This window comes from Elephas maximus, chromosome 1 (assembly GCF_024166365.1).
Source record: "Elephas maximus indicus isolate mEleMax1 chromosome 1, mEleMax1 primary haplotype, whole genome shotgun sequence".
Classification (NCBI taxonomy): Eukaryota; Metazoa; Chordata; class Mammalia; order Proboscidea; family Elephantidae; genus Elephas; species Elephas maximus.
The window spans coordinates 206,067,070-206,090,151 of record NC_064819.1 but is presented as its reverse complement, the minus strand read 5'-3'; the positions used below and the strand labels follow the sequence as shown (position 1 = coordinate 206,090,151).

At 38.4% G+C, this 23,082-nt stretch overlaps 1 protein-coding gene across 4 annotated transcripts in view; it reads left to right on the top strand.

The window, feature by feature from the left end:
* Positions 1-23,082, top strand: part of MAP7 (microtubule associated protein 7) — a 202,302-nt gene that overhangs the window by 120,268 nt on the left and 58,952 nt on the right. For all 4 annotated transcript variants that reach the window (XM_049901831.1, XM_049901841.1, XM_049901849.1 and 1 more), the window contains exons 2-3: positions 14,070-14,171; positions 21,264-21,341. In XM_049901831.1, coding sequence (XP_049757788.1) covers positions 14,070-14,171; positions 21,264-21,341 — 180 coding nt within the window. The remainder of the gene's footprint in view (positions 1-14,069; positions 14,172-21,263; positions 21,342-23,082) is intronic.

Sequence of the window (23,082 nt, the reverse complement as noted above, 5' to 3'; positions counted from 1 at the left end):
CTGTCCTATAGGGTTGCTGTGAGCCTGAATCGACTCAACAGCAGTGGGTTTTTTTTTTTTTTTTAACCACCACCTAGTTTTGCGTACATTGTTTTTGCCTTTCATTTTGCTTCACAGCCTTTTAGTATCCCCAAACCTCTACTTAATATCAAATCCTCCACCACATCTGACTCTGATCCACCTCCAAAGCCTGTTTGGAGTCTCACCTGCAGCCATCAATGATCTCTTGACTGGGGTTGGACCGCTGATTGAATGGAAAAAGTGGAAGCTAGAAGGGTAGGCTAGGTGGGGGCCAATTTTGGGAAACGTTTGAATTCCAAGGGTAAGGCGCTTAAGCTTCATTCTGCATTAATGGAAACACTATCAATTTAGGAGTTACTTTTAATTATGAGTACAGAACCAATAATAATAATTATTTAAACAAATTGGATTTTTCTTTTTCTTACCTACCGGAAAAGTGAAGAGTAGTCGCTGGTACTGGTTTAATAGTTCAAAGATATCAGGGCCAAGTCTCAGGTTTTCCCTTGGCTTTTCCCTCACGATAGCCTCCTGGTTATAGGATGATGCTATACCTGAGCTTCATATCCATGTTCTAAGCAGGAATAAAGGAGGGGTGAAGAGCAAACAGGTCCATGCCACCTGAGCCTGCTCAGGAGCAATCCCACACGCCACACCTAACAACTTCAATTGTCCACTAATTGACCAGAACTGTGTCCCACAGCCAATCAAAGTGTTAGAAAAGAGGTACTGAGAATGGGTATTTATTAGGTAACTCCATGGAATGAATGCCACAGAGCCCTCTCTATGCAAGCCTTTTTTCCCCCCCTTTTTAAAAAATTGTATTTTGTTGTTATTGAGAATATACACAGCAAAAATATGTACCGATTCAACAGTTTCTACATGCATAATTCAGCGATGCTGATTACATTCCTCAAGTTGTGCAACCTTTCTTACCCTCCTTTTCTGAGTTGTTCCTTTCCATCTGCAAACTTGCAGGATGGATTTCCAAGAGTGAAATATTGCCGCAGACATTTCCCCAATTGTTTTTGACTATAGAGAACACTCTTTTTGTTCTGCCTTTTGTAAGAATATCGGAGTTTAGAGCTCATTTTGGGAATATAGATTCTGAAAATAAAGATAAATCAAATTCTAAGCACCCTCGAAGCGTAAGGCACACTCGAACTGTAGAAGCCAGAGAAAGAAATGTGGTGGAGGTAGACATAGCTAGAAAAACTTTAATGAGAAAGAGACTTGAGCTGGACTATGAAAATTGAATTAGATTTCAATAGTTAGAGAGCCGGTGAAGCTGGTTTTCCAATGAGGGAAAAAAACAAAGTCACAGATATACAAATTAATGCAGCTTGGGGCAGGATGGTAGACTGGCTTGTATCATAATTTTAAACAGACTTTATGGCAATTAAATGTTCTCTGGTCACCTGAAATAAATTGGGATCAACTTTTCAGTATTTACCATTAATTCCCATTGAGTTACACCAAGTTTATGTAAGAGAATTTAAAGTTAAGTATTTTTTTATTCTACTACAGTAGGAGCCCTGCGGGAGAAAGATAGGGCAGTCTGCTTCCGTAGAGATTTATAGCCTTGGAAACCCTATGGGGAATCGACTCGATGGCAGTGGGAGATTTTACTACAGTAGTCCCCCCGTATTCCCTGGGGATACATTCCAAGACCCCCATGGATGCCTGAAACTGCAGACAGCCCTAAACTCTATACATACTATGTTTTGACCTATATATACATACCTATGATAAAATTTAATTTATAAATTACACACAGTAAGAAATTGACAATAATAATAATAAAAAAGAACAATTGCAACAATATACTGTACTAAAAGTTATGTGAATGTGGTACCTGGGTGGTATGGAGCGAGAAGGTACGAGATTTCATCACCCGACTCGTGTAATATTTTCACACCCAGGGTAACTAAAGGGGGAGAGGGTGTGGCTAATGTATGCTTTTTTACAGGGAAGGAATGATTGTTGATATATTGCAATCATGTATATGTGTGTTTATCTCACTAATTAAACTTATTCAATTAACTAATATTCAATAGGATTAAAATTAAATTCATATTTCTTTGTAGAACTGATATTTAAAACTGAGCCCACTGTTTATTTGGAATTATTTCTAAGAACTATACATTTTCTGCCTTGATGATTTTATTTTTAACTATGAAAAATTTCCCTATATTGTGGCCAGTAGTAATCATTTTATGAAGTCCTGGCATTAGCCCTTTTAGCTTTCATTAAAGTAAATCATTATCCTCTTAAAAGTAAAAACGCAATAGGTTGCTTTAATTAAGCAGAGTCTAATAAAGTTGAATTCTTTTTCTATTCGAAGTTGTTTAAATAGTTTGTTTTAATTACACATTGAATTTAATTGAATTGGGTCTAATTTGATAGACTCCATATCCAGCTGTTGAAATTTAGACCAGTAACTACTGTCTCTGTAATTTACTGTTTCTCAGTGTAACTGGCAAGGTCTAATAGGCTTAGGCTTTTTTCCCCTTCTGTGTACTTTGCCCAGTACTTTGCTTAGTCACAAACATTATTCAGATTATGGGGCAGAGATAATGTGTGTAGCAGCTAGCATTGTGACTAGTGATAAGTCGCCAGGAAAGTAAATCACCAACAGGGATGAAAAGGCCTGTCTTTTAATCTGGTTTATATTAACATAGGTGGAAAATACAGCAATTTCTGTTCTATTTATAATGTTGCCATCTGGCTGAAGGGAGGGTTTTTATTTGTTTTATGTTTTTATTCTAGATGAAAGCCTTTTTTGGTTGAATTTAAAGTGTGTGATTTTTTTTTTTTTTTTAAAGTGTGTGATGTTTACTCCTGTCAGCTCAATGTATCAGAAGGAATTTGTAGTGTAATCAAGGAGCTGCCTTTAGTGGTAAACAAAACAGCTTTATCCGTGCTTGCCAATACGTCCCACAATGTATACGGAACACAGGCTTTTCTGGAATATCTTTTTCCTTCTGTTTAGCTAAGATGGGTGTTTCTTTGGGTTTTAAGAAGCAGATTATCAAACCAAATTTATTAAATTGCTTTGGAAAAGAGTTGGGGTTTAAATCTCTCAAAGCCGAAATGTTTGTGTAGCCTTTCTGATACTGTCAGTAGATGCTGCAATATTCTCATACTTTTTCCTATGCAGTATAGGCAGTATTCTGTTGTGCTTGGAGTTTGTCTCTCTAATTCTTGAGACTCAATATGAACGATACTGGGCAGAGCTTTCTATTATGTGGCTACAAAAACAGTCATCTGATTTTGAGTCTTTCGCCTGATGTAATGTTAAAACCATCCTAGAATAACATTAAATATTTTCTTCCTTTTCTGACGTGGAATGAATGCTACTTTATGATTTGACAGCTCTTGTCACCTTTTCCCTACAACCTTAGCAGTCACCAAAAATGAGAAAATGTATTGTTTTTTCTTTTTACCTATTGTCATTAAGGTCCCCGGGTGGCACAAACAGTTAAGCACTTTGCTACTAGCTGAAAGGTTAGCAATTCAAACCCCTCTAGAGGCTCCTCGGAAGACAGGCCTAGGGATTTGCTTTCAAAAAGTCACAGCCTTGAAAACCCTATGGAGCAGTTCTAGTCTGCATACATGGGTTCGCCATGACTCAAAATAGACTTGACAACAACTAACAACAACTTTGTCATTAATGCTTTTCTGGACCTTTGCCACAATTTGCCACAGGGCCTACCAACCACCTCTCTCTCTCTCTCACTTTGCTTCTTTAAGCATTTATTCATTGCCACATATGTGCCAGATAGTGCACTGAAAATAAGAGATATAAAACTATGTGAATCAAGGCCTGGTCCCTGCCCTCATGTTGCTCTCATCAAGTAGAAAATTGTCATAGATCTGTACCTGCCTGTATGTCAAAGACTAGATGCCTCCAATTCTATTTATTTGGAGGGTACCTATGGTTCTGTAAACTCATAGGATGATGGCTGAGGTTAGACATCAGCTCTTTGGAGGAAAACTAGTAGGCAAATTTAGCAGACAAAATGGATTTTTTTTTTTAAGACAAAATTATAGTTATGTCAATAGTTTTATCATCTCATGTATAGACATTGACAGTTCAGTGCATCTGCCTCTAGCTCTTTTTGGAAGTTGATGGATTATAAATTATTAATAAACACCTACATACCTCTGTCCCATTCTTCATGCCTTAGTGTCAGCTTTTAAAATAAGAAGTGATGCCTCTGGTGAATTCTGTCTCCATAAATCACATTCATTACTGTACACTGTGTTGGTCTGAATTTATAAAATCAAAGTTATCATGCTGGGTTTTTGTACTATCTCAGGGTTGAACAAACTTCTTTGTCTTTGGTTGAATATCATTTTCTGTTAGTGTTATAATTTTTTTCCATTATGAAGAAATGGAAAAATCAATGACTTTTAGTTACTGTCATCATTTCTGAATGAGCTCCCCCCAAATTTCAAAGCCTCCACAGTTTGTCAGCCTCTAATGCATCTCCTGTAGCCACCAAGTCATAACACTTTGTGCTATCTGAAGCGCATGAAATATAAAGAAAATCTTAACCAAATTGTTTCTCTCAGCAGAATAAGGAAGATCCTATGTATGACTTAGATAACATTTGTATTTACAACAAGAAATGAATAATAGCATATAAACAGTTCATCGTCGTTATTGCTATGTCAATGAAATGTGGCTAGATATTGCACTATACCACGAAATGATTTTATTGTGGGGAAGAGGAGAAAACTAGACTTTAAGGTTCCCGGCACTGTCTTCAGCATCTCCAGTTACTTAAATTGCCATGGCCCAATACCTAAGTTTGCCCAGTGAAGTGGAGCATTCCCGTCTGCAGCTACGCTAGCTGCCCTCGAGGCGACCCTACTGACTCCAGTTTTCCCTGCTGTTTTCTGCTATAGGCCTAAGTTTCACCATGTTCATTCATGTTAGTAGAGACTAAATGCCTCTGATTCCATTTACTTGGAGACAACCTATTTTCCTTAGTTGTTAAGTGGTTCTCCCTTAGTACATGTTAAGGGTAATTTGGAAAAATCTGAATAATTTACTAAACTATATGGAAGGCAGAGATTTGTATAATTCTGTACAATCTGGATAGTTCTGTACAATCTAAGATGCCTATTTTTAATTTCCTTTTATTTTTTCTTTTAGGATCGTAACCTATTTTATATGAACATTTCCTGTAGGCTTGTCAGGATTCATTTGTCATTTATGCAGAACCCACGGAAACTGAGGTAGTTCCCAGCTAGAAGTTCAATGCGATGTAGTTCTATTGCCTTCATGTTAAAGTCCAAACTCGTGGAATTCGAGGAGGCGTTGACCTCAGCCTGTTTCTCGTCTTATTTTCAGCTGCCTGCCTTCCTACTCCCACTGTTCTGAAGCGCAGTCCTCTCATTAGCTCTCACAGTTTTCTGCCTTGGTAGTTTTGCTCATGCTACGTCCCAGTCAGGAATGTCCTCCACCTTACTGTTCACTGTTACAGATTCCCTCCATTCTTCCAAATTGTTCTACAATGGAGTTTTTCATCACTATTACCCACCCCTGGCTCCTTCTCCCACCTCTGAATCACTATAGCATTTACCTATATCATTTATTTGGTTATTGATTTATGGGGTTTTTTTTCTTAATTTTTTAAAAATTGAATTATTCTGTTGTTACAATTTTATGTATTTGTGTTTATGTCTCCTCCAAAGAATGATAAGCATCTTTATATCTTATGATCTTTGTATTCTTAGTGCCTAACACAGTGGCTGGCCCATGGGGGTGCCTGTAAATGTTTATTGAAAAAGTTATATAATGTTTCTGAACCTGGGAATATGGTGGTTCCATTAATGGTCACAGAGGCTGACATCAGTCTTGGAGGGACAGTAGTGACATAGTTTCAAGTGACAGCAGAAATACATGAGCATATATGCCCTGTCTGGAAGTCTATTGAGAGAACATATTTAGAAATGCAGATTTGACGTGACTGACACAGAGGTGGTACTTCAGCCATACTAGGAGGCAATTCTTCTGAAAAGGGGAGAGTTTATTGGGGGGAATCAAAAGCTCCAAAACACAGTTTTGGAAAGTAACCTAAAATTAGAGGGCAAGAGAAGAAAAAAGAACTGGTAGAAAGAGATAACGTTATTCTCTTCTTCTCCTCCTTCCCTGTTCCTCCTCATCATTATTGTTATTTTTTGCCAATAATAATCACGAGTTGCCCCACCGAGTAGGGTGCTGTCTGAATCAATGAGTATAGGAAGAAAACTGAAGAGCTGCAGTAACATAAAAACAAGTGTCTGTTAGGGAATGGTTAATTAAATGAAATGAACAATATATTTTGAGCAAGATAAAGAATAAAATAAGACCTTTTGCCTCAGAGCAGTTTATGAGTGACTAGGTTTTTTTTTTTTTTGAAGCAACATTGTGAAGATACAATTCACGTACCATAGACTTCACGCATTTAAAGTGTACACTGAGTGGTTTGTAATATAATTGTACAGCTGTGCAACAATCATCACAATCAGTATTACAACACTTTCATCACCCCAAAAAGAAGCCCCCTACTCATTCACTAGCAGTCACTCTGCTTTTCTTCCCAGCCCTCTCCACCCTACCCTCCAGGCCCTAAAACGACCATTAATCTACTTTGTGTCTCCATGGATTTGCCTAGTCTGGATATTTCATATAAATAGAACATATAATGTGTGACCTTTTGTGCCTGGCTTCTTTCACTTAGCATAGGACCCTGGTTTCTGAAGGTTAATTTATAAGATAAAAATCACAGTTGAGCTGTTCTGTTCTTGAGAGACACACATGGAAAACGTGCTGCCCCTAAATGAGCTAAATGAGCAAAAGTATTATGAAGTGGAGAAAAATCCTAACCCACGGTCTATTTCCCCCAGCCATAGAAACCACAAGAAGCCTCCCCTCACCGTTCATCTTAGTCTGAAGAATTTGGTGGATACTATGCCTTCCTATCTGTCTTTTTCTTCAGGTGGCCTGTTTTAGTCCATAACCATATCCAGTATGTTTTTAGACCACCATATTTTTCAATTTCTGCTGGGGCTAGCTTTCTTGGAGCTTGTTGCCCTTTGGAAATTTGCAAAAGACCTTTGTATTTAAAATTATTTTGCCTCAACTTGTCATATTTGCTCCATCTAGGATTCTATAAGGTAGAAGTCTTTACCTTTTTACGATGGCTAAATCGAGACAGGTGATTTAGCTCAGAGCTTTCTGGGTTGCTTAGAAACTACTCATGTTGGCAGTTACAGAGCCAGTTACGTTAGCCCAAACACCAAGGTAGCAAGCTAACGGTGAGGGAGGCTCAGCCGCCATGCTCCCCGGCAAAGCTTTTCATTTGCTGGAATGTACTGTGCCAAGCTTAGGTTCATCCCCGATACACAATGTCCCACAAGAATCAGTGGGACTTAATTTCATTCCTGTGGGTTGAAAGATTGTGTCTTAAAAAAAATAAAAGAACCCACATTTTCATTTTAAAATATGTGTGTACTTGAATACTATGAAGATTGCTCAGATTTTAGCACTCTACCTGGAAGGTGCATAAACTAACATTCTTTGATGTGTCTACCAGGTGTCATACATGCAACCTTTGAAACTTGTGCATCAGAATTTTAATTGATGCAATGTTTCCTTGGTCGTTAAGCTGTTAAAGTTATTTTTGTATATTTACAAAGTCGCTGGTTGTTGGGAATTAGAGTATTCACAATATTCGATATAAAATATTACAATAAAATTTGTCAGCTAAGTGAGTGAAAGCATTATAAAGTGGAAAATTACAGGCGAAACACTGAATCACATGGAAGTTACGCTATAATCTTTATGTTACAGTTTTAAAACAATAACACGCTTCGGTTGCTATAGCCGCATAGTGAAAGGATACAAGAAAAAAATCTGCAAAGGGAAAAGGCTCATGAGGTAAAGTCTGGAGAAAACTCAGAGCGAGCTTCCAAGAGTCCTTTCCAAGTGGAATCAAACGGGAGGTACTTGATTTGGCCAGTATTGAATTCTGACACTATATGTGATATGTTGTGTACCAGGGACTCAGTACCCAAAGTTTCTACTGGGGGCTGGTCATGTAGGCACCATCTGCCTAGCACATATAATTTCATACTCTTTGAAAGTAAGTGTTCAGCAGAAACCACATTGTTTACAGAGGCAGTTTAGGTACAGTGAGCCATTCTTAGCAGGGTATGGTAGAACTCTCCTGAAATCCAGGTTCCCCGATATCAGCCAAGGGCCAACCTTGCAGGCCTTTGTAGGGATAGTAGTCCCAGGCCTTCCATGTTAACTTTTGTGCACAGGTAGGTGGGAACTACTAGATTGGTACATTTGAAATTCCTAATATTCAGTAATTTTTAATACAAAAATGGCAGTTTCATGTGGTTCAGCCTCTACTTTTGTGTTCTAGGTTACCGTCCCAAAGCTGTCTGTGTAGCCCGGGGCCTGTATGTCCACAGAGTCCAACTGAACAATATAGCAAAGAAGTCCTATACAAAGCTGAAAATTGGGGGCTAAACTTGTGTTGTTTCCTAACACATATTCCGTGTTTTATTAGAAATAATGACTGAAATACATTATCTTTATGGATGTCAAGTCCACATATCATTCCGTGAGACTTAAACTCAGGAGGGTCCTAGGTTTTAGTCACAAGTGTCTTATTAGAGCAAGCAATTTGCCTAAATTAACAAGTGATTTGTTTGACTGGTTATTTTGACCAGAGCATATATATACCAAAAATTGAAACAAAGCAGTGAGAACCTATGACCTTTATAGGAAGACATTGCAAGGAAGGCAGCGAATCGTTAGGGTATGTGGATCGTAAAGGCACATTTGCGGCACTTAAATGGAGCTGCAAAATTTTTACTAGGCGAAGGCTCCAAATGTCTGCTGCCTCTATATTTTCCTCAGCCTGCATTAGAGTGAGACAGAGCCCCAGACCACAATGGTGCGTGTCTCTTTCTCCTTCCCCTTGCCTTTACTCTAGCACTCTTACATGTGATACTAATGGAATAAAGCTTTCAAGCCAGCCGGAAGATCAATAAAGATTTTATAAGGCTGGCTAAGACTTATTGAACATCCTAGTTGATGGCTTAATTTCCTAAAAATAAAAAGAAAAGAAAGAGATTCCAATAAATAATACCGGAAAACCATCTGAGTCCATCAAAATGGTATTTAAAAAATGGTAAATGCGATCCTATCTGATAGTTACCCAAGGTTTCCAGATTTTTTGATTTTGGAAATCTTAAAATGAATAAATTCCTGTTTTCATTTTATTTACAAGCAATGAAATTCCCTACATTTTATATAAAGGAACAAACAAAACAAAACACACAAGATTTCATTTTCTCATTATAATGATTGAGATTTGTTTTTAAAGGCTCATATAATTCTCAGAAAACTGTCATCCTGCCGGGCCCCGGGCCCCAGAAGGACTAACAATTACCTCTTCCCAAACCACAAAACACACAAACCAACCAACCAGTTACTATCGAGTCACCTTTGACTCCTGGTGACCCCATGTGTGTCAGAGTAGAACTGTGCTTCACAGGGTTTTCAGTGGCTGATGTTTTGGAAGTAGATTGCCAGGCCTTTTTTCCTCAGCACCTCTGAGTGGACCTGTACCATCAACCAATTGCATTACCAGCTTGTACCACCCAGGGACTCCTTCCAAACCAAGGTGGACACTAAAAACCATAGCAATAAGTCCGGCCTCCCTGAGACCCCACAAGGCATGATTGGAGCTCACTTGAAGATGCCTCCCCCACTCACCAGCAGCAGAGCCAGACCTTCCTGGCATGTTGGGTCAATTTGTAATTTAGGACCAAACAGTTAAGACCACCCTCGCCAAGTTAATGTACGTTTGCTTTTCCTGTCAGTGCTGGGTGTGAACAGAGCCCTGGGGAAATAGAAACCCAGTGTTCCACGCTGTGGAAGGAGTGGGGAGAGATTCGAAAACACTTCCTACCTTCCTACCTTTTATTCAGCCTTGGCGTGGGCTAGGCAGTGGGCTAAGTTGTTCAATTCTTTTATTCTGTCATTTAATTTTCACTGTTCCGAAAGTAAGTGCTTTCCCTGTTTACAGATGGGGCAATTCAGACAGAGAGGTTAAGTGACTCACTGAGGATTGACAGCTCACAAATGGCTGAGCCAAATCTGACTCCAGAGCCCACTCTCTTGACCTCCAAGCTCACGATCATACTGCATGGCCTGCTGTGAGTGTGGGATGCCCTGGAATTTTATGGAAGAGCATAAAATTTGGGAGAAAAGGGGCTGAATATTTGTTAAACTCCTACTGTGTGCCCTACGGAAGATCCTTAACATACATTTTCTCAATTACTCCTCCAACAACCCTGTGAGTTAGGCAGTATCACCCCCGTATCACCTACTCAGAGAAGTTAAGTAATGTTCTCAAGGTCACTCAGCTAGTAAGTAGCAGGTCTCAGGTTTGAACCTAGGTCTGTTTGAGTCTACGTCTCTGTTCTTACCATGGTACAATTCTAACCAAAGAAGCTCTTGGAGAAATGGACTCTTACAGTGGTGGAAGGGATATAATGATATAAAAGCTCAAAGATAGTTGGAAACTTTAGACAAATGTCCAACCTAACGCTTAGAAAATAGCAGTATGTATATCGTCTAAGACTAAACAGCTTGTCAACTTTTTAAAATTCTATTTTGCTAAATTTAACTTATAGTTTTACATGAATATAGAAAAATTTTAAGATGGATTTTAAATGTCTTGTTATGAATATGACTCAAAGGGCCTTCTGGGATAGAAATGAATTCCTCAGAGCCAGATGATAATACGTGAATGGATATACCTCTGGTGTTCAAATAGAGTGGATCCAGCAACAGTCGGATGTAGATAAATTGGAATTTGTATAACCAGAACCTCCAGTTTAATTGAAATTTATTTTTTGTATTTGAACTTCAGGACAATAAAGCAAATTACAGCAGGAAAGAAAAAAGAAGCATTCGTCAGGAATTATTTAGAAAGTTCGCTTATTCTGAACATGTTTTGAGGTCTATTTAGTCTCCTTCATGATCTGCTGTTATATGATACTCAGTTAGGATAGATGTTTGTTACGGGGACCCAGGGGCACTGAAGAGGATCACCAGAGAAAGATTATGTTGAATACACCAAGGCAAAAAAGAAATGAGTATATTTGAAATACATTCTAAATGTTACTAATTATGTATAAAGAAATGTTACTAATCTTTCAGTTAACTAAAAATAACGGAACATCTCTGTCTGAACACTTTAGTTAATGAGGCTTTACTGGCTGTGACTTTGTAATAAAAAGAAAATAACAATGAAAGTACTCCAAATTCTATATAGCATTCTCCTTCTTTATGATTCTCTTTTTTAAGTATTAACTTCCCTATGAGCAGTTTTTAAAAGATTCCAAACTCAGACCCTGTGCCGTCGAGTGGGAATTATTAACTTGCAGAATAAGGGGAGAGGTTGTTCTATCCACATTGAGCAACAAAGGTTTCAAGAACAGCCTTTTTTTGCAGGGGGTGGGGAGGCAGATCTTTCAGGGGCTGTCTCTAACATTGTCAGACTGTAGGCCAAGATTAACTAGTGTGAGCGTCACCTGCTACGTGTTTATAACTGGTGACTAATTTTTTGGCAAGTTGAATGAGAGTGCGTATTACAGCGCTATAGAACCTGTCACACTTTCTGTTTTCCTTTCTATATCCTGTATCGGTTACTGTCAGGAGCTTTTCTTGGCTCCATTCAGACCCACCTTGATTTGTTCCCATTCCTCAGTGAAAGTGTGTACACCCACAGTATAACCCCTTTCCAATGGTAAATTGCCTGGTAAAATTTTCTCAAGTAGCAAAGTCCTACCAGAAAGTACTACTTGAGGCCTTTTGATGTTTAACTTTTGATTTGCTGTCTTCGCATTCTCTACTGTATCTTTACAGACCTTTCCCTGCACATAAGGTGAGCTCAAGTAGATAAAACTTAACCCAATCCATATCTGTGTTTGTTTGAAGCTATAATTTAAAGCAAACACATTGTTTGAAACTGGGCAGTATTAAAATGGTAATATAAAATGTTTCTTACTGTTTAAGTAGTCTGTGATTTTCCATTCTGGTTAATATTATATGTAATTGAAAGATGGCCATAAAAATTCAGTAATGCCCCATTTAGAGGTCAAAGATGGAGTCTCTACATTCAGTTTGTAAATTTAGAACATTTTTTAGTACATCTTGGGAGCTATTTTTAAAATTATTCTTCCTGAAACATAATTATTATCACATCCTTTCACATTCAAAAACCTTGAGTAGATGGAGCCCTGTTCTTCTAAATAAAATCTAATTCCCTCAGCCTATAACTTATGGTCATCAGATTGAATCCCCACCCTCTGATGAGAAATTTACTTTGAATAACTAAGTTATAGTAGTATTAAAAAAAAAAAAAATTGCCATCAAGTCGATTCTGACTCATAGCAACCCTATAGCACAGAGTAGAACTGCTTTTTAGGGTTTCCAAGTAGCAGGTGGTAGATTCAAACTGCTGACCTTTTAGTAAGCAGCAAAGCTCTTAACCACTACGCCACCAGGGCTCCAGTATCAAAGTGGTCACAATTAAAATTGTAAAGTTCTGGTCAGGCATAGATTTAGCCTCCATTATTTGGACATTGATAACATTGTCAGCTTAAAGCCTGTTGCGGTCCAGTCAATTCTGACTCACAGCGACCCTATAGGACAGAGGAGAACTGCCCCATAGGGTTTCCAAGGCTGTGATCTTGTCAGAAGCAGACCGTCACATCTTTCTCCCACAGAAGTGATTGGTGGATTCGAACTGCTGAACCTTTCAGTTAGCAGCCAAGCACTTAACCACTGTGCCACCAGGCCTCCTTATATGTAAGCTTTATGCTGGCAGAATATTCTCTTTAGTTGATCTATATTTAAAAACAAGTGTAAACCATTTAATGAGCTTATAAAATGTATCTTCTTTTAAAGATTACTCATACTCAAAGAATAGGATAAACTTTTCTGACTGTGTTGGCGATAAAGGATGACTGTAAGTCTTTACACCTGACCAAGTGGAAAAATGGAAATGCCTTCGCTGATGGGGTAGACTGAGGGTGGAGCAGTTCTGAAGGCAGAGAGTGGGAGGCAGGGATTCCTACCTGATGCAATGGTAAGGATTCTTTTCCAAGAGATGTCTATTTTCCTTTAAACATCCTTTGAAAATATGTTCAATAAAGTAGTAGATATAAAGGAAATTTACTCGGACAGCACTGGGTCTGGGTAGGACCCTATACTTTATATAGCCTGTTCATTCGTGCCCCTTGTACCTTTCCTGAAATACATTTCCCCCGTCATTGTGTACAGTCAAGTCAATTCTGACTTTCCCTTAAAAAAAAAAAAAAAAAACCCGTTGCTGTCAATTCCAACTCATAGCAATACTATAGGACAGAGTAGAACTGCCCCAAAGAGTTTCCAAGGAGTGCAAGGTGGATTTAAGCTGCCGACCTTTTGGTTAGCAGCCATAGGTGTTAACCACTACACAACCACAGTTTCCAACTTTCCCCTAGTCTCTTTAATAATCTTTGTTATTGAACTTTTGTCAGAAGCATTTTCCAGAATCCCAGTAAATGGTATCTCCTGATTCCCTTTTGATGACTTGCTTGGTTATGTTGTTGGAATTTTTTAGTGACTAATGCAAGAACTTTCTAAGAACTAAGATCAGAGACTTTAAGTTCCGATTACGCTTTCATGCGGTTTCTTTAACTGTAAACTGGGACGGCCCAGGTAAATAATCTTTATGATCCTTGAAGCCGCCATTGTAGGATTGACTTGAGCTGAGGCTGTTGATTTTTGGGTGTGTCCTTCCCACTGAACTGTGTGCTTCCACGAGGTCAGGGGCTGTAACTACTTCATCTTTTTATCTCTTGAATCTAGCCTTGTACTTGCTACAAAGGTTAACAGTAAACGTTGAATAGGTGAATGTTTCTGAGTGAATTTTAATCAACTAAATATGTCTTGTCTTTCCTTTTTTTATGTCTTATATATGTAGCACCTGACAACTATAAAGTGCAAGATAAGAAAACGCCTGCCTCCAACCGTCCCTCCCCTGCTGTTTCAGGACAAAATAGCAGCCACTCAGGAAATAAACCAGGTATGATACATTGCATTCACTATAGAAAAATGAAGCTTATCCCCAAAGTCTTAAAGGCATGCTGATGAATTATAGATTAAACAAAGCTAGAATTTTGGAGACCTGGGTTCCGGTCCTACCTGTAAAACACGCACTCACTCTGGCCCTCTCAAAGCCTGCATTTGCTCTCTTTAAAATGGAGACTAAAGTACTCTGCTTACCTCCCAGAATTATTTTGATAATCAATGAGATGGTGTGTGTAGGTGCATTTTACTGTGAAGCAGTGTATAAAAGGTAATAATTTCCCTATTCTGTCTGTAATGATAGATAGGATGCAATTTTTTATACCTGTATATTCAGCTTTATTGCATATCTCTTTTATGACTTTTCAAAAAACATTTTAAGAAATCTTTACACATAGCTATGGGGCAGGTCTATTCTGTCCTATAAGGTCGCTTTGCGTGGGAATCCACTCGATAGCAGTGGGTTTGGTTTGGTTTTTGGTTTACACATAGCAAAACTGGTATGGAATTATATTTTTGTTTTCCATTCCCTGCGATGATTCTACACCTACACAGTAATTTCATTTAATAATCTATGATTCATGGTCTGTTCCAGTAATACAAAGAAGCAAACAGTCTATAAACATGATACAAACCACTGAATAGACAATGCAGTTGCTTCCAGGTATCCAGCGAGCACTGTTCGATCCTTGGGAGAGACTAATGTATACTGTGATAAGAGACACCGAAGGATGGTAAGGGCAGGCTGAATACCCCACAAAACTCTTGGAAGCCTGCTTCATGCTGTTTCCAATACCAAAGTCACTGAAAAACAGTGAATCAGGGAGAATAAAAATAGAAATAATTGGGTCTAGCCTCATCTTCATCATATGTAGTTTCGTCACTTTTTTTTTTTGGCCTTGAAAAGGCCTAGAACAGACCAGATAGATCTGGCTTGTCATTGAGAAGGAAGACAAATAAGAAGTGTTGCAAGTATTGCACTGAGCAGCCATTAGTGAAAAATGATATGCAGTTTCCACAAGTTTTAATCAGCAAGCTGACATTTTCCCATCTTGTAAGCTTGCCTTTTCATTAATTTCTCCATCCATCCATCTACCCACCACCTACCCACCACCCAACCATCATCTAATATTTACTGAGTTCTTCTATGCCTGGGACTGTGAGAGACAGTGTATGAATGAAAGAGCATGACCACTGCCATCATGGATCTTATTCTAACCTAACATAGGCAGTTGCTGTCAAGTCGACTCAAACACATGGTAACCGATGTGTGTCAGAGTGAAACCATGCTGCACAGGATTTCCAATGGCTGCTCTTTCTAAAGTAGATCACAAGGTCTTTCTTCCAAGGTGGCTCTGGTTGGACTTGAACCTCTAACCTTTTGGTGAGCAGCTGAATGTGTTAACTTATTTGCATTGCCCAGGGACTTCAGAGCTTATTCTAGTAGACCTTTATTTCTTATACTCAAATGATCATCTTTATGGATTTCTACTTATGGAAGTAGAAATTCTCCAACACTAAAACCTTGTTTATTTTACCATGAGTGTTGAACATAACTAAATTGTTTAGACTATATTTCTTTTGAATTATGGTGTTTTCAATAGCCTCATATGCATGTGAAAGCTGGACAATGAATAAGGAAGACCGAAGAAGAATTCATGCCTTTGAATTATGGTGTTGCCTAAGAACATTGAACATACCATGGACTGCTGGAAGAACAAACAAATCTGTCTTGGAAGAAGTACAGCCAGAATGCTCCTTAGAAGCAAAGATGGCAAAACTTCGTCTCACGTACTTTGGGCATATTATGAGGAGGGACCAGTCTCTGGAGAAGGACATCATGCTTGGTAAAATAGAGGGTCAGCAAAAAAGAGGAAGACCCTCAACAAGATGGATTGACACAGTGGCTTTAACACTGGGCTCAAACAGCGACGGTTATGAGGATTGCGCAGGACCAGGCAGTGTTTCACTCTGTTGTACATAGGGTTGCTATGAATCGGAATCAACTCAACATCACCTAAGAACAACGTTATTTCCCTAGTTCCCTCCATCAACCATCACTTCTAATTTCTACCATTCTTTACTGTGCAGTTTATACTTTTATGTCCTGATAACTCATTCATTCATTTTGTGTTAGCACTGAGTAGGTACAAGGCATACATTATTAAAAGACATGATCCCTACCCTCCAGTTCACAGTATGATAGAGTAAGCCAATATGTGAACAGATGATTCTAACACAAAGTGGCCAGTGTGATGAGGGAAAGACACAGAGTACATGGAGAGCTCGGAGGCCAAAAAGTCTTTTCTACCCCAGTTGGCCGTATCATCATAGAGTCGTTTCATTTACATTGCTAAAGTTAACTCAGGAGACATTTTATTTCAGATCAACTGTGTCTTTTGAGCATCCCTGTCTCTGTTTTCTTGTATATACACATGAGCAATGGTACCTAAAGAGCTCTTACTTAGAAAACCACTATGTTACTATTCTGAGTCTCTCCTGAGGATGATACAAGAGGTTCCATGTAGGAGGGCTAGCCTTGAGTAAAACTTTTTGATTTTATGCAGCCTGAGTCATGGGAACATCTTATCTAAATGACTGTTGATTTTTATTCACTAGAATTAAAAAAAAAAAAGTACATGCTGTATTTTGGGATATCTTAAGTATTGCTTTAATTAATATGGGCATCCTGACTATATGACTTCTCGGGGTCCCTTTTAACCCAGTAAATTTTAAGCTAAATTTCCTTACCTCATTTACTTCCAGATACTCCAGAACATATTTCTGATTTAGAAAGCACCTGTCTATACTCAAAATTGTTAATATTTTACTTTTTTTTAAAAATTAGATTAAATTTGTTTTGGTAAATATATACATAACAAAACATTAGACATTTCAACAGTCTTCACGTGTACAGGTCAGCGACATTAATTATGTTTTTCATGTTCAGCCATCACCCTTACCTGTTCCCAAGTTATACAATCATTCTTAACAACTTTTTACGTTTAATGCCTGTTAGAGAAGGCCCTCACAGTGTATGCACACACTACTTAACCTTATGATTTTTTTAGTCGTACCTGTCTTCTCTCATTTTTCTCATTTGGAAAATAGGCGAAGTCTTCATTGAAAGAATAAATGCTTGGATAATGCGTAGGATTACTGTGAAGAATAAAATGTAATATATGTGAAAGTGCTTTGTAAAATGCAAAGCCCTATACAGAAGTTATTTATTGCATAAACGGTAGTTGTTCAGATAAAGTGAGTTTTTGAAAAAGCCTTGCCAGTGTGAGCTGATTTTCGTCATCCTTGGGGTCACTGTTTTAGTAGAGTGACCATACTTTCAAGGTTGTGCAGGACAGTCCAGGTTTATGCATGGCATCACAGATGGAATATTAATAGCACCCCCTTTCACTGTTAAAAGTGCCCCAGTTTGGATGGTTACCCAACTCTAATCACCGTAGACATGAAGTTGAATGCAGAGTCCAACTGCCAAGCTGACTTATACCAAAATTCTATTTCTCTTCAAACTTTTATCCTTCTGAGAGTCAGTAACTTAGTTTTATTCTAATAATATTAAATTCATTGGTAAACAAAGTGGAATGTACCTAACGTTAAATTATTTTCTACACCTTGATTTTATTTCAGGGAAAAGTGCTGTGGGGCTGGAAGTGAGCAGGAAACAAGCAATTGCAGAAAATACACTATTCACTTGGAATTATTCAATTGTGTCTTTTCCCTTTTGAAAACCTACCTTTAAGGAGAAACTTTTAATAGTTTTTCGTTATTAAAACTAAAATTTAATTTACTAGCATTTAAATATTGTAAAGTCTGTCATCAAATACAAGAATGCTCTTGGTTTTCTCCATTGGTGCATGTGAGCGAACATTTAAATGCTCTGAAAGTTAGCTAATTTTATTTTTTCATTTGGTCATATATTCATTCATCCACCCATTCATCCACCAGATACTTACTGAGCAGCCTCCTTCCTGCTAGGCCAGGCCCTAGGCATTGGGAATACAGCAGTGAACAAAACAGACAAGCCTTTGTCTCTACCCCCGACATGACATTGTGGCACCAAAGCACCTTACTTATTGATGTAGTTAGAAGAATGAAAATGGAATTTAAACTGAGCAAAATGTTCACCCTGTAATGCAATATTTTTTAGTGCCAGATTCCTAAACCAACCAAAATCATCTAGCATATCACAATCTGTTAGCATCTTACACTCGAATCTAATTCCAGGTGAGTAGTGATGATCATTTCTGGATTGATCTCAAAGAAAGCCAGTGAACTATTGCAGTCTTAATCACTGGCCTCATTTATACTGATTGATATATGTGTGCAGTACTATATACATCCTTGCCATGGCTTATCATTTCCTATCACCAAAAGCAAATGACGGCAAAAACTCCCTGCAGATAGCCCTTCACAAAATGCCTGAGGGGCCCACATGCCCATTTTCCTATTTTAGAACTAGACTGTTATGGGACCAGGAGCCATATTTTCCTACATAAAAATTATTTGGAACCTCATAATGATTTGTAAATCTTAGAAATAATTATCATAATGAGTGTGACCTAGTGAGGGGTCCATTTAACCAGTTTTTTTTTTTTTTTAATCATACTTGGAAGCTAATGAAAAGTATAAAATATCATCACCTAGTCTTGCTCACTTTAAAATCTTTAAAAACAAAGATGTCATTTTGATGACTCAGGTGAGCCTGGCCCAAGCCATGTTATTTTCAATTGCCTCATACGCATGAGAAAGCTGGATAATGAAAAAGGAAGAACTGATGAATTTGAATTATGGTGTTGGGGAAGACCACTGAATATACTGTGGACTGCCAGAAGAGGGAACAAATCTGTCTTGAAGGAAGTAGAGCCAGAATGCTTCTTAGAAGTAAGAATGTCAAGATTTCATCTTGCTTACTTTGGACATGTCATCAGGAGTCATTAGAGAAGGACATCACGCTTGGCAAAACGAGGGTCAGTGAAAAAGGAGACCCTCAATGAGATATATTGACACAGTGGCTATAATAATGGGTTCAAACATAACAACGATTTTGAGGATGGTGCAGGTCCAGGCAAAGTTTTGTTCTGTTACACATAAGGTCTCCATGAATCAGAGCTAACTTAATGGCGCCTAACAACAACAACAAAGTTTTATTCTTAATCCATACTGTCAAATTTATACAGGTTCCTAATGGACTTTTGTACAGTTTTTATTTCACATAAATGTACAAATTCCGTGAAGTTTAAGAGGCATTTGGGATGCAAGGCCTTAGAATTTCTCAATGAAGCACTAATACTGTTGTCTCTAAATTGTTATTACAGTAAGTTTCTATTTTTAACATGAGATCTTAAAGATTTAATGTCAGTTTAGTAGAGGGAAAAATAAACCTTATTTCAAGTGTAATTATCATCATTATCTTAGTTACCTAGTATTGCTATAACAGAAATACTGAAAGCAGATGGCTTTAACTAACAAAAATTTATTTTCCTACAGTTTAAGAGGCTAGAAGTCCGAATTCAGGGTGCTGGCTCTAGAGGAAGGCTCTCCCTCTCTGTTGGCTCTGAAGGACGGTCCTTGTCTCTTTTCCTTGGCTCCTTGGTGATCTTCATGTGGCATGGCATCTATCTTTCCCAGTCTCTGCTTCCTTAATCTGCTCCATTTATATTTTGTAAGAGATTGACCAAAAACACCACCTATACTAATCCTGTCTCATTAACATAACAAAGACAACCCATTCCAAGTGGGATTTTAACCACAGGTATAAAGGTTACGTTTTGCAACACCTATTTTTGGTGGACACAATTCAATCCATAACAATCATTATTATTACTTTGCTTTTATCTGGCACCAGACAGAGTGAGCCTGTTAATGTAATCCTCTTCTGGAAATCCTCCAGGAGCCTCTCACTTGGGCTATAATCCAAAGCCCTCACCATTACCAACAAGCTCCATGCCCTGGCCCTCGTGTGTCTGGTCTCATCACCTACTCATCTCACTCTGCTCCAGCCACTCTCCCTGTTGCCTCTTGAGCACCTTAGGTACTCACCAGCCTCAGGGCCTTTGCACTTGGCTTTTCACTTCCTGGAATGCCTGCACAGCTACTTCTATCAGATTTTTACACGTAAAATTTACCATCATAGTCTTCCTGACCCCCATCTAAGATTTTACACACCCCCTTCCTGACATGTCCTGTCCTTTATTGCTCTGTTCTTCTTTGCATTTATTCTGTTTAATGTTCTACATATTTTTTTTCTCTTTCTTTCATGCTGTATATTTTATTTATTTATCCTGTTGTTAAACTTTTCCCCAGCAGAATGTAAACTCCGTGAGGGCGGTTTTTTTTTTTCTTTGGTTTGTTTTTTTGTTCACTGCTGTTTTCGGTGTGTAGAACAGTGCTTGGTGCATCATAGATGTTCAGTATGTGTTCAGTGAATGAGTTGATTTACTGGGACTTACCACACACTAGGCACTATACTAACACTGTTACAAGCATTATTATATTTAATATGTACAATGATGTGCTATAGGTTCCATTTTTATCCCCTTTTTAAGGAAATAAATAAAATCCACATCATAGCTTCAGACTTAGAGAAGTGGGTAAGTAACTTGGCCAAATTTACATAGCAAGTGAGTGACAGAGCAGGAACCAGACTCTTGTCTGTCTGACTCCAAGCTGGACTCCTTAGCTGGTCAACATCTATCCAGGAGAAATTCATTTAGTTAGGACTCTATTTGCTTTTAAGGAACAGACTTTTTAAAGCATAAGAATAAAAGTTCTATAGCTTAGGAGCATAAGACATCATTTACATCATTTGATGAAAATATCTAGAAGGTTACACAGTTAGTGTAGTGTTTTTAAATGGAAGACAAATACTCGGGAATTCTCAGAGTTATTATAATAACAACGTATATCACCAACACTATCGGCTGCATATGTATTAGCTGTTGTAAGACATGTAGTAGTATTTCATTCACCACATTTACTGGCCTAAAGGATATTTATCAGTGTATATCATTATATTTAAAAAGAAAGAAAAAAAAACCCTCTTCCTGTTAATGTTTTTCATCTCATTTTTTAGACCCTCCACCTGTGCTACGAGTTGATGACCGGCAGCGGCTGGCCCGGGAGCGACGTGAGGAACGGGAAAAACAACTAGGTATCCCAGGCCCTGTGTCAGCACTCTCGTTTGATCACTCAGGGACACTGTTGTTGAAATGCTGGTTTTTCACATCTAGGATGATGGGTATTTAACCTTAAGCAAATGGCCATCATTATATTAACTGTGTTTGTCTGTGTGCCTTTATGAGTTTGGTAATGGTATTTGCTGGAGATGTATTGTAAAACAGAATTTAGTACCTCGGGTAAGCATAAGGCTCAATTTTAAGTAATAATAGGATTAGGGTCAGGCCTCAGATTAGAGTCACTTTTGCTTCTTATTACATTGTCATCACAGTTTGATGTGGCACTGGAGGGAAGGAATATATATATATATATATATATATATATGAGTAGAGGGACAGTGTGTGAGCACATTGTATTTTACAACTTGAAGAATAGAAAGGCCCAGAGAGCATAAGGTGCTTTTTTATGTGGAAATTTATGAGGCTCTGTTTGGCTAGGACAGTTACTGCCTCTATGTTAGTAGTAATGCTGCTGTTGAATTTATAGACGATGCTACCAGTATGCGGTCAAGAAACGCACAATACCTAGTGCTTGGGTGTCTGATTTTTCTTTTGTTACCTAATGCCCTTGGGAAAGTTTAGCAACTACAGTTATTTGTACCATAATCCCCTAGAGAGCTAGATCATAGGACTAGCTTACAGGAAGCAGAGACCAAAGCAGTGAGAAGTTGAATAGTCATTGTCTTCTAGAATGTTGAGCGGGGACCCTGGTGCCAACTCCTCTTTTACTTTGTTGTCCCTTTATGTGAAGTTGCTAAAACAGGATACTCCCTTTTTTTTTTTCTGTAACTTTTTTTTTTAATTTTTATTGTGCTTTAAGTGAAAGTTTACAAATCAAGTCAGTCTCTCATACAAAAATTTATATATACCTTGCTATATATACTCCTAGTTGCTGTCCCCCTCTATTTTCGTGTCCATTCAGCCAGCTTCTGTCCCCCTCTGCCCTCTCATCTCCCCTCCAGACAGGAGCTGCCCACATGGCCTCATGTGTCTACTTGATCCAAGAAGCTCACTCCTCATCAGTATCATTTTCTATCCTATAGTCCAGTCCAATCCCTGTCTGAAGAACTGGCTTTGGGAATGGTTCCAGTCTTGGGCTAACAGAAGGTCTGTGGACCATGCCCTCTGGGGTCATTCTAGTCTTAGACCATTAAGCCTGGTCTTTTTACGAGAATTTGGGGTCTGCATCCCACTGCTTTCCTTAAAACAGGATGCTCTCTTTATCTACCTAAGTGTTTCCAGAGTGTCTAGACTATTTTAAAATGAAGATTTACTTAGGCTGCTAAAAATCTTTGGAGCAGATGACCCGTAGCTCTTCTAAAGCAACTGCATTTAGTGGGGAGCCCAGCACCTATATCCCCATCCCTTTGATTGTCCTTATTCAGGAACTTCAGTTTGTGGAATTGAGTGGTGTGTAGAACCAAGCTGGTTACCAGAAGTTTGTTGACAATACGTACGGTTTTTAACACAGGCCTCTTTCTATTCCTTGCCATAATGACCACACCAAAAAAATAAATAACCCAAATCCATTGCCATCAAGTCGATTCCAACTCATAGTGACCCTATAGGACAAAGTAGAACTGCCCCATAGGGTTTCCAAGAAGCAGCTAATGGATTCAAACTGCTGACCTTTTTGGTTAACAGCCAAGCTCTTAACCACTGTGCCACTAGGGCTCCATAGGAGGTCATTTTATTTTATTTTTGGCCATAGATGTT